The 17,571-nt window shown below is 41.6% G+C and overlaps 1 protein-coding gene and 1 long non-coding RNA gene across 7 annotated transcripts in view; one reads left to right on the forward strand and one right to left on the reverse strand.

Moving 5' to 3' along the window:
- The window catches only part of LOC141766480 (diacylglycerol kinase zeta-like), a 53,005-nt gene that overhangs the window by 19,399 nt on the left and 16,035 nt on the right, over nucleotides 1–17,571 (forward strand). For 3 of the 6 annotated variants that reach the window (XM_074633379.1, XM_074633375.1, XM_074633376.1), the window contains exons 2-19: nucleotides 2,739–3,787; nucleotides 5,947–6,058; nucleotides 6,724–6,819; nucleotides 7,805–8,011; nucleotides 8,146–8,214; nucleotides 8,306–8,377; nucleotides 8,899–9,015; nucleotides 9,141–9,215; nucleotides 9,772–9,873; nucleotides 10,245–10,327; nucleotides 10,446–10,506; nucleotides 12,120–12,233; nucleotides 12,742–12,882; nucleotides 12,969–13,047; nucleotides 14,971–15,026; nucleotides 15,114–15,176; nucleotides 15,984–16,057; nucleotides 16,725–16,836. In XM_074633379.1, coding sequence (XP_074489480.1) covers nucleotides 2,784–3,787; nucleotides 5,947–6,058; nucleotides 6,724–6,819; nucleotides 7,805–8,011; nucleotides 8,146–8,214; nucleotides 8,306–8,377; nucleotides 8,899–9,015; nucleotides 9,141–9,215; nucleotides 9,772–9,873; nucleotides 10,245–10,327; nucleotides 10,446–10,506; nucleotides 12,120–12,233; nucleotides 12,742–12,882; nucleotides 12,969–13,047; nucleotides 14,971–15,026; nucleotides 15,114–15,176; nucleotides 15,984–16,057; nucleotides 16,725–16,836 — 2,637 coding nt within the window. In that variant the 5' untranslated portion in view covers nucleotides 2,739–2,783. The remainder of the gene's footprint in view (nucleotides 1–2,738; nucleotides 3,788–5,946; nucleotides 6,059–6,723; nucleotides 6,820–7,804; nucleotides 8,012–8,145; nucleotides 8,215–8,305; nucleotides 8,378–8,898; nucleotides 9,016–9,140; nucleotides 9,216–9,771; nucleotides 9,874–10,244; nucleotides 10,328–10,445; nucleotides 10,507–12,119; nucleotides 12,234–12,741; nucleotides 12,883–12,968; nucleotides 13,048–14,970; nucleotides 15,027–15,113; nucleotides 15,177–15,983; nucleotides 16,058–16,724; nucleotides 16,837–17,571) is intronic. The other 3 variants (XM_074633378.1, XM_074633381.1, XM_074633380.1) reach the window with 3 other exon arrangements.
- On the reverse strand, nucleotides 11,221–15,989 carry LOC141766512 (uncharacterized). Its single transcript, XR_012593646.1, has 2 exons — nucleotides 15,845–15,989; nucleotides 11,221–13,090 (listed from the first exon to the last, which is right to left on the reverse strand). It is a non-coding gene; the product is annotated as an uncharacterized LOC141766512 (long non-coding RNA).

Consider the following 17,571-nt stretch of genomic DNA (forward strand, 5'->3'; position numbering starts at 1 on the left):
AGAGCAAAATTAAAAAGAAAAAAGGACAGCATGCAAAACACAGCTGCATTATTACGTGTTTTATAGTTTCACTGTATTATTAGAATAGTGTAAACTCAGCGTCATGTGGGTTTTGTTGACTATTTAAAGTCACTTTCCTGAGAGGACGTCAGCTTTTCTGTTTTATGTCTTAAAGTGAGTCTGACTGTTGGCTGCAGCTGGAGATGAGACTTTGTGCTGTTGGTGGTCGTCACAGACTAATTGCTGGTGTAATGTTGTTGTTTGGAGGGCGAGAAGCCAGCAGGTAGCCGTGGCCTTAATTACTGTTCCTTCCTGTTGACATGCTGCCCCCCCCCCCCCCCCCCCCCCCCCACACACACACACACACTTCCTCTGAGTGATTTATAATTCATGTTCCTGTATGGTGATTCTTTTCAGAGTCAACGAGGAATCAAATCAGAAGACCTGTTTGTCTTTCTTTAACATCGACTCCTAAAGCAGAATAATGGTCGTCAATATTTGTGATTGATGTGTTCAAGTTCATCCTGGAAATTAGCAACTTCATGATATTTTCTTTGAACCTTGCAGTATCGTTCACCCAATATATCATAACAATATATTTATGAAAAACCTAGTCTGACTCACTGGAGCGTCGGTATGTGACAAGTTGGGATGAGAACGTGTTGGGAGGACTATGGGTATAACTTACGTCTGCCATTGGCCGCCTATTTCAGCCGGCATTCTTCTCCCCTTCCGCTATCTGTGCTATCTATTTTGCAAGGGCAACGTCGCTGCAGCCAGGGCATTTTTTCACAAACAACAGAGGGTTATTGAGAGACAGTAGCTTGAAGTTAATATTATTCTCGTCAACAGGACTGCTAGGCTTAAATTATACATTGAGACCGAGACCAACCCACTGGCCGAATAATAAAAGAATAACTAACAAATTGAAAGATAGGGCAAAAAGATGGGTTTTGAGTTTGGATTTAAATGCCTCCAGAGAATGAGACTGTCTGATGTCCATAGGGAGGTTATTCCAGAGGAAGGGACAGACTGGAGGTTTTGAGTTTGGATTTAAAGGCCTCCAAAGAATCAGACTGTCTGATGTCCATAGGGAGGTTATTCCAGAGGAAGGGACAGACTGGAGGTTTTGAGTTTGGATTTAAAAGCCTCCAAAGAATCAGACTGTCTGATGTCCATAGGGAGGTTATTCCAGAGGAAGGGACAGACTGGAGGTTTTGAGTTTGGATTTAAAAGCCTCCAAAGAATCAGACTGTCTGATGTCCATAGGGAGGTTATTCCAGAGGAAGGGACAGACTGGAGGTTTTGAGTTTGGATTTAAAGGCCTCCACAGACTCAGACTGTCTGATGTCCATAGGGAGGTCATTCCAGAGGAAGGAACAGACTGGAGGTTTTGAGTTTGGATTTAAAGGCCTCCACAGAATGAGACTGTCTGATGTCCATAGGGAGGTTATTCCAGAGGAAGGGGACTCGATGAGACACTCAATAAGACACTTCTTTTTAACTATGGGAACAGACAGGAGTCCTGTATTCTGAGAGCCGAGAGTCCTGATCGGAGTATACGGTTTAAGGAGATCAGTCAAGTAGGAAGGAGCATGCTCATTTACAATATTATAGGTCATCAGAAGCATTTTAGAGTCTGATCTGTCGTGGATCAGGAGCGTGTAATGAAGCTAAAAATGGTGTAATATGGTCAAATTTTCTAGTTTTAGTTAAGATTCTTGCTGCAGCATTTTGTACCATTTGAAGGCTTCTGGTACTAGAATGAGGCAGACCTGATAGCAAAACATTACAATAATCCAGTCTGGATGATACAAAGGCGTTGATTATGATCTCTGCATCAGCCATGGATAAATAAGACCTGATTTTAGCAATGTTGCGTAGGTGAAAGAAGGCGATCTTAGTATAGAGCAGAATGATAAATATGTGTAGCTATTGTTTGTGTAGCGCTGACACAGTGCTCTGTAGATACTAGGTACATGGAAATGAAGCTCGGATTAGCTCTTTTATCAGGTCATTTACTTTGTTGTATTTAGTCAGATACAGATTAAATGTAGACCACAGTATAATATAGGTCCTTCTCTAAGAAGGGGCATAGATTGTAAACGCTTTATAACAGCAGTGAATCACATTCAGAGAGTGAGGTGGTCCAGTAGTTTTATAGAGAGCTGAAGTCATGGCGTCACTTCCGGCCTAGCCTCAATACAATCCCTCATTTTAATCAGCCTTTCTGAAAACATGAAGCGTGTTCCTAAAATAAATCAGCTCCACTGCAGCAGCCGATATTAGAAACTGAAACCGTCGGGATTAAACACTGATCACTGTGTGAGCTCTGCTAAAAAATAGCTAGAAGTAATGAATACACAGTTGAAATAGTTAGCTGACTGAGCTTCTAACAGATTGTTGCCATAGCAACAAAGCTCTTACTTCAGGCTTAGCCAGGGTGAGAGGCGGCTAACTTCTTAATATTTATGCAACAGACAGGCTTAATTAGACTAGTCTAACCTGACAATCTAGGGCCAAGACCAGTCTTAAACTAAGTTTATGCAACTACTGTATGTTCTGGAAGTCACAGTTTTACTTCGGCTCTCTATAAGTCTGAAAACTGATTTTAGTTTTTGATGGTTGAACTAAACTGTAGCTTTCTGTAGTTTCTTTGATCTAATATCCAGCATCAGTATCAGCCTCTGGTTTGAATCGCTCTGCACTCCAGGCTAACTACTTTTTGCACCCAACAGCCAGAGAGGAGCATTTCAGAAGTCTGCCGCATCTCTCCGTCCAACATGGACACTTTTTTCCGCCGTCACTTTAAGAGGAAGGAAGCTGCTCTGCAGGCGGGTGCGGAGGCCACATCCTGCCGCCAGCGGAGGCCCAGCGTGGCGGTCCCGACTAGCAAGGCCCGCCGGAGGTCCAACGTCGGGCTGCCGTCCTCCACCCTGAGCCAGCGGCGGCGCCCCAGCGTCCAGCTGCAGGGGGCGCTGCTGTGTGCAGGAGGGGGGCGTCTGGCAAAGTCAGCCAGAGACAACAGGTGGGCGGGACACGTTCGCAGGCGCTCCAGTACCACCACCCCAAGCCTCAACCCAAGGTTCGCCGTGTGCAGGAGGAAGCTAGGGAAGCTGCGGACCATCGACACCCACCTACTTGGCCCGTCCATGCTGCTCGCCAGTCTCATCCAGATGGCTGAGGAGGAGGAGGAGGGGGCGGGGCTACCTGCCGGGGAACAGCAGGTGGAGGTGAGGGGCGGGGCCAACAACCGGAGGATGTTTTCACGCTCCAGCAGCCTCCACTCAGACGGAGACGATGACAACAGCGATTACTCCACCGCCAACGACAGCCAATCAGAAGCCAGCCAGCTGTCTGAGGCGGAGCAGCTGGCCGAGGAGGAGGACGACGACACTCCCTGGTCTGCTGATCAGCGCTTCTCCTCCTCCTCCACCCCCACCTCCTCCGCCCTGGAGGTGATGAGAGAAACTCCCCATCCTCCGCCAACGTCGCGGCCCCTCATCAGGGCCCCTCGCTGCCTCCGGAGGAACTCCTCCCAGGTGTTTGCAGCAGACTCTGCTCCCTACAGCCGCCGCCGTGCCTCCAGCCAGAGGAAGAGGAGAAGGATCTCCACCATCTCCAAGGCTGGGAGCCCCTGGCCAGGAAGAGGCCCCCCGCTGCCCAGCCGCAGGAGTTCGGTCTACTACCTCAACCACCCGGCCTTCTACAGGGGCCCCGGGGCCCTCAGCCCGCTGGGAGCCCACGGCTACGACTCCCACCTGGAGAACTGGAGTGGCTTCCTGCTGTATGTAGTTCTGATCTCCAACATGACGGCTTTTAGCTGAGCTTATAACGTTACTGAAAGAAACTGTGTGTTCTGGCTGTATGGCTGCAGAATTATTTCACTAATAACAAACCTCAATGAGCTACACGTCACATGATGGCTAAAAAGTATTTTAAAGAACAGATTCAAGTCTATTTTGATACAATACTGACAGAGTAATCGCTAGCTGCAGTTATTCCTAACAAACCCGCCTGGAAATCGATGTCAGTGTGTGTCCACCTCATCCTTTCACTTTATAAAAGAAGTATTAATGTCCCACATAAGGACATATTTTCCGGTGTTGTTAAACATCCTATATGGCATTCTTTCCTGACTCGCAAAATCCTTAAAAGGAGGCAACCAGGTCGACTTCCAGATCCTGACAATAAATTGTGGTCCAATCATTACTGTTGTCTGTTATTGTGGGAAACACATTACTCTCTTCTCCTAAAATATAAAGTTTTGGTCAGAATACAAACTGCAAACCTGTGAAATCCACAATATAACATAATATATAAGCACAGTGAATGTACTGGTGCAGTGATAAAAGTAATATCACAGGTGGTGTTAATCAGAGGTGAAAAGAGAGTACTTAAATAAAAGTAAAAAAATAGGTTGCACAAAATGTACCTCAATTTTTAAAAGGGAAATAAAAAATAAATTCCATTAAATGTCAACGTATCGACCGTTTCACAGTTATAAACGTTCCAAATGTGTCCCAGTTTATATCCTGTTACAGTGTATGTGAAAGACATCAGCTGACAGGAAGTACACATGGACCCAAGCTGTTGCCTAGCAATGGTCGTGTCTAGAAGGGAACCCGCGAGTTGGGGAAACTCTTGCGAGATGGTTAAGGTTAGACATTGATCTTGAATAGTTAAGGTTAGGATATTTTGTCTCGAGAGAGATTTTGCAGATCAGATTTCGCAACTTGCGGGTTACCTTCTAGACATGACCCTCTTTTGTTAACAAATGCACAAGCTACTGAAGCAGCCAATCAACATTCAGCATCAAATGATTCAATCAATGAGGGAAATGGATTTTTTTTTTTTTTAAAGTACAAGTACACGAAAAATGACTTTGTTACAGTAACAAGAGTTAATGTAAATGTATTGAATAAGGGGACTAAGCTCATCTGACAGGTGAAACGGGTTGCTGTGCAAGGTGCAACAAGTTGTTGTAATGTTCTCTCTTCTCTGCTGACAGCAGGTCACAACCTATTTTGAAGTACTAGAGGTTCAGTTGTAACTATGTCAAATTTAAACTTGTATCAGCCTCACACCTAAATCAGCTAATTCTCCTCCTACCTGGGTATTCATCTAGTTTATTTCTGTTGGATGTCTTTGGTGGATTGAAGGTCTTAAAAAGGTGATTTTGTGCGTGTAGGGACAGTTTGTGACCTTCAGATTCAGACGACACGTCCTGCAGCATGTAGGAAGCATGAAAAGATTAAGATGATTGTCAGACACAAACATCCTCCATGGAGCTGAAGCTCATTAGCAGCTCCAGCTAACAATGACATGACTGATCACTGATCAGTAGAGGAGCTCTGTTGCTAAGGTTCATGAATGTGTGTGAGAGAGCAGGAAGCGTACAGGACACTGTGTCTTAAAAATGCAAATAACTTGAGATGAGAGCACAAACAGGGAGGTCATATAGTATGAAAAACAGAGAGTATCTGCTGCTGATTGAATAAAACCAGATTCAACGTCACTAAATCAGGGTTTAATTTATATCAGGCTGCAGGTAACCATAACAACAACATCATTAATGGTTGAAGTCATCTAAACTAACTGAGGTTTAAACCAAATCATTCTACAGTGCTGCTTATTCGATATAATAATTAAACTAGTAGAAGAAGCCATATGATGCATTATTTTTGCTCTTGAGGGAACTCAAAGAACATTTAGTTTGCTCCATAAAACTTGTTGTTTTAGGTGAAATAAGAATAATTTCTCTAGATGTTGTGTGCAGCAGGAACTCCAATGTTCCCTGCAGCTGTGTGGGAATGAACCATCATTTACAGAAGTGACTACAAGGGAAAACATTAACCTGACAAACTGCCCAACTAATAATACATACAAACTGATCTGAAGTCTGTTTCCTTAAAAGGTCCTCTGTCTGTCCTCTTGTGGTTTCAGGAAAGCCATTGCGAAGTCAGGTCTGCAGGAGCACGTGGCGACTCAGCCCAACGTGTCGACGTCCGGACAGACCGACCCGCTGCAGGAACCCAACAGCACCGTCGACTGGAGCGTGAGTCTCATCTTTTGTTATCAATCGCACCAGTTACTGAAGCAGCCAATCAACATTCAGCAGCATTCAATCAAATGGTAAATGGACTTACATTTATATATTATTTATATAGCGTTTTTCTAGTCTTCCGACCACTCAAAGCATTTTACACTACATGTCAGCATTCACCCATACATTCATACACTGATGGCAGACGCTGCCATGCAAGTTGCCAACCTGCCCATCAGGATCTAATCTAAATACTCATTCACACACCAATGCCTATGCCTTCGGGAGCAATTTAGGGTTAAGTGTCTTGCTCAAGGACATATCGACATGTGACCGGAGCAACTGGGGATCGAACCACCGATCTTACGATTGGTGGACGACCTGCTCTACCCTCTGAGCCACAGCCGCCCAATCAATGAGGGAGCTGTATTTCTTTCTCATCTTTTTAGCATCATAGATAAAGAATACAAGGCAATTAACTGCAGGTAATTCCAGTAACGTGAACTCAAACTGTCTGAATAATATGGACCTTTGATACAACTGGTGTTCCCTTTAAAAGCGAACATGACTTGTTAAGACCTTTACATTGATATTTAAATGTCATGTTTATATTTTATCTTTATATTATGTTTAAATGGTCAGATTGTTGCTGTACAGATGTTTGTTATCCGTCGCAGGACAACGCCCAGTTCGGGGACCACATCTGGTTTGAGACCAGTGGCTCTGGAGACTTCTGTTATGTTGGAGAGCAGTACTGCATCGCTAAATCTCTGGTGAGTCACAGCACCCCCTTTGGTCACAAACACTGTACTGCCTGCTAATGAAACGTAGCTGTAGCCCTGCTAGAGTAATGAGGGACTGTACGCACGTTATCGGGGTGAACATTATGTTTCACTTTGTTAAAAAGCAGTAGTGGAATTAGAAAAAAAGAAGAATAAGAAGGCATGCTATTAATCCCTTTAGGGGAAATTCAGGTTTATTTCACTCTGTTATTATTTTACATACACAAAGGTCTTAAGTACACACCAGGATGTTTTACTAGGGCTGTCAGTCGATTCAAATATTTAATCGTGATTAATTGTGTTTTTGTCCATAGTTAATCACAGTTAAATCATAAAGTGGGCATGTCTGTAAAGGGATGACTCGTGGGTACCCATAGAACCCATTTTCATTCACATATCTTGAGGTCAGAGGTCAAGGGACCCCTTTGAAAATGGCCATGCCAGTTTTTCCTCGCCAAAATTTACTGTTAAGTTTGGAGCATTATTAAACCTCCTTCATGACAAGCTAGTATGACATGGTCATGACCAATGGATTCATTAGGTTTTATAGTTTCATATGCTACCAGTATCTTCACTCTAGCTTCAAAACTGGGCCGACAAATTGTGTTAATGCGTTAAAGAAATTAGTGGCGTTACAAATTTGCGTTAATGTGTTATTATTGTGTTAACTTTGACAGCCTATGTTTTACTAAACATAGCCAAGTAGTTTTGTTGCGTTTTTGTTTTGTTGTTTTTGTTTCAATTTAACATTAATCACAGGTTTAAAACTGCGATCGTAATCCGGGAAAAGATAAATTTCCCTCAAAATGTAATTAAGAATGCAGTTTAGTTGTATGGGAACTTAATTTTATAGGAGACAGGGCTTTCTGTTAATATGAGTAGGATGGTGTTAAAGAACTGAAGACTTTCCCTTCCCTCTGTTACCAAGTAATTAATACGTATTATAATGCAATAAATCTGTTGTTATTTCCTGCAGCAAAAGTCTGTGGCGAGGAAGAAGTGTGCCGGATGTAAGATATCGGTCCACACCATGTGCATGGAGCAGCTAGAGAAGGTAAATCATCTCTGGATTAACAGCTTCACTCTCACATTTTCTCTCCTCACAGTCTGTCGTCTCTCTGTTCAGATTAATTTCAGGTGCAAGCCGTCATTCAGAGAACCAGGATCTCGAGCTGTTCGAGAGGTCAGTCTGCTGTCAGTTAGATTATCAATAACTTCTATAATCCACAAGATGATCAGAACAAAGTTTCCATTCAGAAAATCAAACAGGAACTGAACTCTTGTGCTTATAAATCATTTGAACTTGTTGTGTTTCAGTCCAACGTTGTGCGACACCACTGGGTCCACAGGAGGCGTCAGACTGGGAAGTGTCGACAGTGTGGGAAGGTGAGCCTCCACCAGTCACTCACAACTCTTTCACTGAGAGGACGCAGAGCTAACGGAGAGCTAACAGAGCCTCTTCTCTCATCACCAACAGGGATTTCAACAGAAGTTTTCATTTCACAGCAAAGAGATCGTTGCCATCAGCTGCTCGTGGTGCAAACAGGCGGTAAGTGTTTCGTTTGGATCAGTTGTTTTGAAACCTGGAGCGTGACGAGGCAGTCCCTCAGTGAAGAAGAAAAAAAAGAAAAAGGAGGAGGTTGTGGGGCAAATGTTCCCGGTAACATTTCTGACTAATGAGAGAACAGCTTGCTCGCGCATGGCATTTGTTTAGAACGATATGACTGCTCTTGAATGTTGCCGTGTGAACACAAGCAAACCAAATAAGTCCTGAATTAGAACAAAACAAATGAGCTGCAGGTCTGAAAACGCCCTTAAAGTGAAGAGCTGAAATACATGAAACTAACACAAATGGTTTTCTATCGTTTGAGCTTCGACTGGAGCTCATTAATCACCTCCTCTTCTTCTTCTGCAGTGCTTTAATGGCACCGACCAGCTGTTTATATATATTATACTAATATTCACACAACAGGAGTGGATGGAAACAATCAGTATCACAGTCAGGTGACTTCCTGTCTGTCTGTGTTTCAGTATCACAGCCAGGTGACTTCCTGTCTGTCTGTCTTTCAGTATCACAACAAGGTGACGTGCTTCATGCTGCAGCAGATAGAGGAGTGTTGCTCTCTGGGAGCTCACGCTGCCGTCATCATCCCTCCTACCTGGATCATCAGGGTCCGCAGAACACAGGTAGAACACATATGTTCATCACACATTGTCAGTGTGCTATCAGGTCCTCCCACTGTACAATACATAAACGGACACACACTGATAATCAGCCTCTGATGTTATTGTGTTTGTCTTCCTTTGTGCAGTCATCTTTAAAGTCGAGTAAAAAGAAGAAAAGGACGTCGCTGAAATGCAACAAGTCAAGCAAGAAGGGATCAGAGGTGAGGAAGAGGCACTCTTGTTCTCTCCATAACTCCACCAGTTTCTCCATGTTTACTTTCTACTCCGTTTGCTGCTCCTATTAGTTGTTGACAATGTTCACGTCATTGAACTTGCGATAATATTAAAGTTGTTTGATTTTATCGGAACGTCAAGACGAGAAAAAGACTGACTTAAGACAGCTTGGACTGAGTTTTCTGACCATCTTACATTAAATGATTGAGATCACGGGAACACGACGCAACTCTAGCAAAACTCCTGATTTTATTCTGACATTAGACATATGTCTGCGACAGTGAAATCGCTTGAAAGGTTGTTTGGTGTAAGGTCGGCAGAAGAAGCTATGCTCTGTCCCTGTAACCTTCACTGCTTTGAATCATGCGTCCTTTATCAGCAGAGTTACCGTTTTTCTGAATTTAACCACCTGGATTTTTAAAATGACACTGAGTCTTTGGAGTGGCTGTGATATAATTAGATTATATGTCGTCTAAAGGTTAATGAGTTGGGATGATGTAACGTGATGAGGTTGTAAATGTGTTCGTCTCCTGGGTGTTTCAGCTCCAGGATGGCCGCTGGAAGCCCTTCCTGGTGAAGCCTCTCCCCTCTCAGCTCATGAAGCCTCTGCTGGTGTTTGTTAATCCCAAAAGTGGAGGAAACCAGGTAGTGTCACCTTCCTGCTTCATTTCCACTCAACATGTCCACACCACTTTTACAGTTTCAGATAGATTTTCTCACTAAAACATAAAAGTTCCCTGTCTGTCAGCTGCCAGAGAAGATGATCAACATGACGATACACTCATTCAATTATTAATGTGAGCTCACAGCAGCACGCTTTACAAGCAGCAGCGAGTGCTTTGCAGACTGTTTAGTTTATATGGAAGTCGCTTTGGCAACAGTACACATATAAATTGCCGCTACTCTGACCATCCTGCAACATGGATTTGAATGGGAATGTCCGTTCTACTCCTAATTCTATTTCTATGGTCCAGGCTTTATTTCTCTCCTCAAATGCTTCTGTTTTTTACTTTCAGGGAGCCAAGATCGTCCAGTCCTTCATGTGGTACCTGAACCCTCGGCAGGTGTTTGACCTGACGAAGGGAGGACCCAGAGAGGGGTGAGATCAGTCACAATGACCCAGGGCCGCATCCAAATTCCCATATTTCTGTTTGAGGGAGCGAGGAGGGATCTCTGAGGTCACATGATGTTCATACCTTACTTTGTGTTTCCTGCAGGTTGGAGCTGTACGCCAAAGTGCCCAACCTGAGGATCCTGGCCTGTGGTGGGGACGGGACGGTGAGTCCAACATTATTCATCACATACAGCACACACAACAATGCTACATACAGTTTAATTAAATTTACAATACTACACAGACTCCACTATAATAAAGTAAAAAATACGCAGCATCCGTCCAGATGTTTGTCTCATGAGTGATAGATGATAGATTTTTTTCATGTGATCTATAATTACAATCTTGTGGTCCGACATGATAAATCATAATCTCTAATCTGAAAACACCTCCTTTATACATCATCCTCGACTTCAGACACTTTGTTTCCTGTTCTCTTATTACAGAAAAATACATAAACTAGAAGGCCATTCGGAGAGCGCTGACCTCCACAGGCCACATGCCCTATATCTTGCAATGTTAAAGAAAGTGAAAAATAATGTGTGTGTCCGTCCGGAGATTCAGATTCTACACCCTTCCCCCAAGTCTCATGACAAACAGGCCCATAGCTTTACTGTAATCCTGCTGACAAACAGACAAACAAACCGAACCAAAAACATGACTATGGAGGATGGAACCTGCTAAAATATATAAATAAATCAAATAAATAAATAAATATGTCATTAAATGTTGAAAAAATTCTATTAAAAGTAAACGGATCCATTTAAGTAATTGACAAAATGTTAAAATGTGACATAAATTGATATTTCTGTTTTAATTTAATTCTTTATTTATTTATCTTTGTATTAATTCTCTTATTTATTTACTCTTCTGTTTAATTTTCCCTTTTATGTATTTGTTTTTATACATTTTTAAATGTATTTATTTTAGCATTTATTATTAATTTATATATTTTTTGTATTTATTTTTAAATGTATGTATTTATTAATTTATTTATTCTAATAATATAATTAAGTAATGACGAAATTTATTTTTAATATTATTTCTGCTACATTTAATGATATTTATTTACAGGGTCATTTGTTTGTGTGTTTATTTATTTTTAATATTTAATTTTGGCAGGTTCCGTCCTCCATACATGACGCTTTGGTGAAGGCAATGATAGAAATTCTCACATATTGGAAGAAAACTTCTGACTTAATGAACAGCTTACATTTAGAGAAGATTTGAAATTACAGCTTGAAAAGACAATATACATTTTCACAGCTTCATAATATTCCACATAATCATGTAAATGTATAAGAATGGAGACAATGAATATATACAGGGTATCTTGGTGGGTTATAAATCCAACTCTGTGTCTCACTTTCTTCCCTCCACAGTTTATTCAGTTGTTATTACTGTTCCTGTAGCACACATTCTTTGGTTTAAAACTACTCAATAAACTTATATATATTATTTAACTTGAAAAAGATCTACTTTTTTCACTAAAACCACCATGACTGTGGCAGTGAGCAGCGCCCAAAAAATAATTTACTATAATAAAACATTGAGAATTCAAGGTATTAAAGGCATTCTCGTCATAACCTGGGTTATTAAATAATAAATTTACTAACAGAATATCAATAAATGCAGACAAATAATTATCAAATTGAAAAATTAGGTATCAGATTTGTCTCTCCTCATCTTCTCCGGTCCAAAATCAGTTCGGTTCAGTTAAATCCGTTAAAGCAGTAAGAAGAGCTGCTGTGAGAATTCAGCATGTTTCTGTGTTCAGGTGGGCTGGATCCTGTCTATGCTGGACGAGCTGAAGCTCCATCCTCAGCCTCCGGTGGGCATCCTCCCTCTGGGGACCGGCAACGACCTGGCCAGGACTCTCAACTGGGGAGGGGTGAGTTCTACTGGGGTTTGACTGGAGCTCTACTGGGGTTTAACTGGAGCTCTACTGGAGTTTAGCTGGAGCTCTACTGGGGTTTAACTGGAGCTCTACTGGGGTTTATCTAGAGCTCTACTGGGGTTTAACTGGCGCTCTACTGGGGTTTAACTGGAGCTCTACTGGGGTTTATCTAGAGCTCTACTGGGGTTTAACTGGAGCTCTACTGGGGTTTAACTGGAGCTCTACTGGGGTTTATCTAGAGTTCTACTGGGGTTTATCTAGAGCTCTACTGGGGTTTAACTGGAGCTCTACTGGAGTTTAACTGGAGCTCTACTGGAGTTTAACTGGAGCTCTACTGGGGTTTATCTAGAGCTCTACTGAAGTTTAACTAGAGCTCTACTGGGGTTTATCTAGAGCTCTACTGGGGTTTATCTAGAGCTCTACTGGGGTTTAACTGGAGCTCTACTCCAGTGTTGTTGCTGCTAACTCCACATAGAAGCAGATTGAAACTTTCCTTTCTCAGGGTTACACCGACGAACCGATAACAAAGATCCTGTCACACGTGGAGGACGGGAACATCGTCCAGCTGGACCGATGGAACCTGAACGTGGAGGCGAACCCCGAGGTCCGGCCGGAGGACCGGGACGAGCATCAGACAGACAAGGTGAGCCAGACGGTCTGTCACTCACACAAGGGATCACATTCAGTCAAACATCTTTAATGACGACGATGATTTCTGCTGTTTCACAGCTTCCTATTGACGTCTTCAACAACTACTTCAGCCTGGGCTTCGATGCTCACGTCACACTGGGCTTCCATGAATCCAGAGGTCAGTCCACTCACACACTGAAGCAGGGATACTCAATAGGAGGCTAGGGGCCAGTTAATAAACGAATATTAATATTATTTATCAGATCAAATGAATAAACATTAAAAGGCCCATAACTCAACTCTTTCTAGGATTTGAGGACATTCAGGGTTTTTGATAAATAAGCTCTGTTAATCTATTTTTATTGTTTTTTATGCACTCTTGCACCTTATTGACATTCAATTAATTTTCACTGTGAATAAGGTAATGGTCGCCGGGCCACCCGACTCTCCTATCGGGCCGTAAGTTGAGTATCGCTGCACTAAAGCCTCTTTCACACAGAGTTCCCAGTAAATTACTGGGATAATCTTTCAGGCACCGCTAGTGATTTTCACTTTTCACACATTCACTACATTCAGGAACATAGTGAGCCTTTTCACACATGTCATGGCAATGCTGGAATAGACCGGGCAAGGGTCAGTCCAGCAGATAGCACTAATACAACACGCCATAAAACTCACCGGAAGAAGAAGAAGATGGGGGGGCAAGACTGGATGCACATGTACGCTGTCGAAGACGTATTATTTTCCGGATCATGGCGGGCGATGAGCTGTCTTTGTCCAGTGTTCTTATTTTCTGACATTTTTCACATTGTTTTTCACAGAGTTTACTAATAATCTTTTTTTATTTTTTGGACATTTTTCACGTATTTTTTTCACATATTTTACTAATAATTTTCAAACATTTTTCACATATTTTCTGTATATTTTTTGGACATTTTTCACATGTTATTAATAATCTTTGGACATTTTTACGACATTTTTCACTTTTTTTTTTTTTTTTTTTTACATATTTTGTTAACAGTTTTTTGATATTTTTTAGACATTTGTCACTTATATATTACTAATAATTTTCAGACAATGGGGGCCAATTTTGCTAAATTTTTCTGCATCCGAAAATTCACACCGTTGACCAACAACAAAACAGACAGAGCTGATCTGTGATTGGATGGAGAGTCAGAGAGTCCAACATGGATGAAGCTAACATCAGTTTTATTGAAGCTCCACTGTCAGAGTATAAACTGGTTTACACGCAGTCAGCAGACAAGAGGACATCATGTTGATACAGCTGTTAATAAACTCACTGCAGTAACTGACTGACAGCTCTTTAGATTGGAGAGCTTTTATTCTGTCTTCAGTAAAACTCTTTATTTAATGAAATGATGAACAATCCTGAGGACAAAAAGTAAGGAAACAGTCCAGTATAGGGAAAATAGAAAGAAGCTCAGACAGATATTGTAACTGACTCACACTAGCATGTTAGAGGTTAGCTCGCCAGCTACATTAGTTCACCAACTAAACTACGTTACCAAGACAAAATATTTCTAAAAGCTTAGTTTCTCTCTGCACGTCCTGGTCTGTAATCCAGCCTACAAATCTGTGATTGGCTCAGTTATTTATTTCGTTATCATCATGGCGCCTAAAATAAGTTTTTTTAATGATTAATGAAAATACATTTACAGGATTTTCACAGGACAGCAGCTTTTATTTTTGCATGCTGAAATGTGTATTGTTCAGACTATAACCTGCAGAATAAAGACATCAGTCAATGAGTCTTGCATCATCCTCACTATGTTTATCTTTAGTGCTCCTCCTATATTTGTTCTATTCTTATCAACATCCTTCTCTCTGCTGCTCAGTGACCTGATTACCCAACGGGGATCAATAAAAACCGAATCTAATTAAATTACAATCTCATATAATGAAACTGAGAAACCAAACGCTGGATGGTAAATGTTTGCTCCAGCCACAGTGTGTCCTCTCCTCCCTCTGTTTTATTCAGATAAAGTGCATTAGGTGGGTTATTACTCTGTGTTTAATGCCACTGATGGTTTTAAAGTGAAATCAGAAACAGGTTGAATGTTTCTGCTGTTTGTCTTTTCAGAGGCGAACCCAGAGAAGTTCAACAGCCGCTTTAAGAATAAGATGTTCTATGCAGGGGTAAGTGTCCTCTCTGCTCTGCTGTGTTTACATATATACATTTTTATGTATTTGTAGTGTCCATTTATTTGTGTGGTTGTGTTGCAGACGGCCTTCTCAGACTTCCTGAGCGGGAGTTCGAAAGACCTCGCCAAGCACATCAAAGTGGTGGTGAGTAGAGACAAAAAGGTATCGCTAACACGTGTTGAAGTCGGTTAAATAAGTCAAAAACAGAGATGATGTTTGCTCTCATGGTTAAAGGATAAGTTTTTCTATATATATATATTTTTTTATTATCATCAAATCCCATCTTCAGACCAAAACCAACAATGTGTTAGTGTTGTCTCTCAATACGTTCTCACTTCCTCCAAAAACACGTTACAGCCCTGCTGGTCACTGTAGTTTCTATCATTTGTGCATCTGTTGTGGACTATTTTCAGTGGCGAATTAATCCCCATTTGGCTGCTGACACAAACAGACTACTGTCCAAGAAAAATTGCATTAAGACTGCGTTTCTCATCGCCCCCGAATGAAAAAAGACAAGAAGAGCAGTAACATTTAATCAAAATAACTGAAGTGTATTTTTTCATTATAAAATTATTTATATCTAGTTTTTCTTTCTGAATAATTAACATTCATCAAAATAAAACAGGTTGTTTCTGCTGTTTTATTACCCAAATGTTATCAGCTATCTCGCCTAGTGTACATGAGGTCATTTCTGGTCTGTGCAAACAGTCAACTGGTCTTGTGAATTAAAGTAGATGCAAAACATACACAGCAAAATTACAACCACCTACTGAAAATATCTTTTCTAAGATTTAATTTAATAAAATATTTACCTGCACTCTGAATGATATAAAAATAGAAAGTACATATTGTCAGTCCTCCTGCCTGCAACCTCAGCACAGTACTGCTGCAGGCTACACTGACTGTGTACTGTGTGAGTACTGAGTGTACAGTCTGTGTTTCCCTCCTCAGTGTGACGGTACAGACCTGACAACCAAAATCCAGGACCTGAAGTTACAGTGTCTGCTCTTCCTCAACATCCCCAGGTAACGTTACGCTGAGCCGCAGAGCTAAAATACAAATTTGTTCACAGTTTATTGTTTTTACTTTAGTCTGTTAAAGCATGAGAGCATTGTGTAACAACAGTTATCTCAAACATCATGTTAATGTTTCAAGAATAAACCAGTACAGACCAGTAGTAGTCAGTACCTCCTCCAGTATAAACCAGTAGTAGTTAGTACCTCCTCCAGTATAAACCAGTAGTAGTCAGTACCTCCTCCAGTATAAACCAGTAGTAGTCAGTACCTCCTCCAGTATAAACCAGTAGTAGTCAGTACCTCCTCCAGTATAAACCAGTAGTAGTCAGTACCTCCTCCAGTATAAACCAGTAGTAGTCAGTACCTCCTCCAGTATAAACCAGTAGTAGTCAGTACCTCCTCCAGTATAAACCCGTAGTAGTCAGTACCTCCTCCAGTATAAACCAGTAGTAGTCAGTACCTCCTCCAGTATAAACCAGTAGTAGTCAGTACCTCCTTCAGTATAAACCAGTAGTAGTCAGTACCTCCTCCAGTATAAACCAGTAGTAGTCAGTACCTCCTCCAGTATAAACCAGTAGTAGTCAGTACATCCTCCAGTATAAACCAGTAGTAGTCAGTACCTCCTCCAGTATAAACCAGTAGTATTTAGTCAGTAATGTGCGTGTGTGCGCTGCAGGTACTGTGCCGGCACCGTGCCGTGGGGTCACCCCAGCGAACATCAGGACTTTGAACCGCAGCGCCACGACGACGGCTGCATCGAGGTCATCGGCTTCACCATGACGTCTTTGGTGAGCTCTCAGCTGGACTCCTCAGACTGGGGATCTCACGAGAACTGATACTTCGGTACCAAGTTGATGCCCAAATTCTGAAAACGTACCGAAGGTGCCATCAGGGCTTGACACTAACGGTGTCCCGGCGACGATAGAAAATGTGTTTGGGACGCGGTAAACTCACTGTCGACACACCCTATCTTTTCCCTGATAATGCTGCATTATGAACAACAAATCTATGCTGAAATCAGCAGGATGAGCTAGTTGATGTTAGCCGTTAGCTCCATCAGACCACATCAGTACTTAGTTACTTACAACTGATAAACATAATATTCACAAATTAATTTTCACACTGTTTTTTGACTCGTATACTTGTTTGTTGATTTTACTTGATGTTTTTATGTTTTGTCTGATGTTTTGTTGGCTGTTGTTCTCTGGTCCTCAGACAAACAATATTTATACTAGGGCTGTCAAAGTTAACCTGATAATAACCCTTTAACGCAAATTCATTTTAACGCCACTAATTTCTTTAACGCATTAACGCAACTTGTGATTTTTAGGTTGTAGCGGCTCAGTTTTAAAGCTAGAGTGAAGATACTGGTATCATATGAAACTAAAAAACCTAATATCAAGAAGAAGGTTAAATAACGCTCCAAACTTACGCTAAATTTTGGCGAGGAAAAACTGGCATGGCTATTTTCAAAGGGGCCCCTTGACCTCTGACCTCCAGATATGTGAATATAATGTAATTTA

This window comes from Sebastes fasciatus, chromosome 4 (genome assembly GCF_043250625.1).
Source record: "Sebastes fasciatus isolate fSebFas1 chromosome 4, fSebFas1.pri, whole genome shotgun sequence".
NCBI classification, from domain to species: Eukaryota; Metazoa; Chordata; class Actinopteri; order Perciformes; family Sebastidae; genus Sebastes; species Sebastes fasciatus.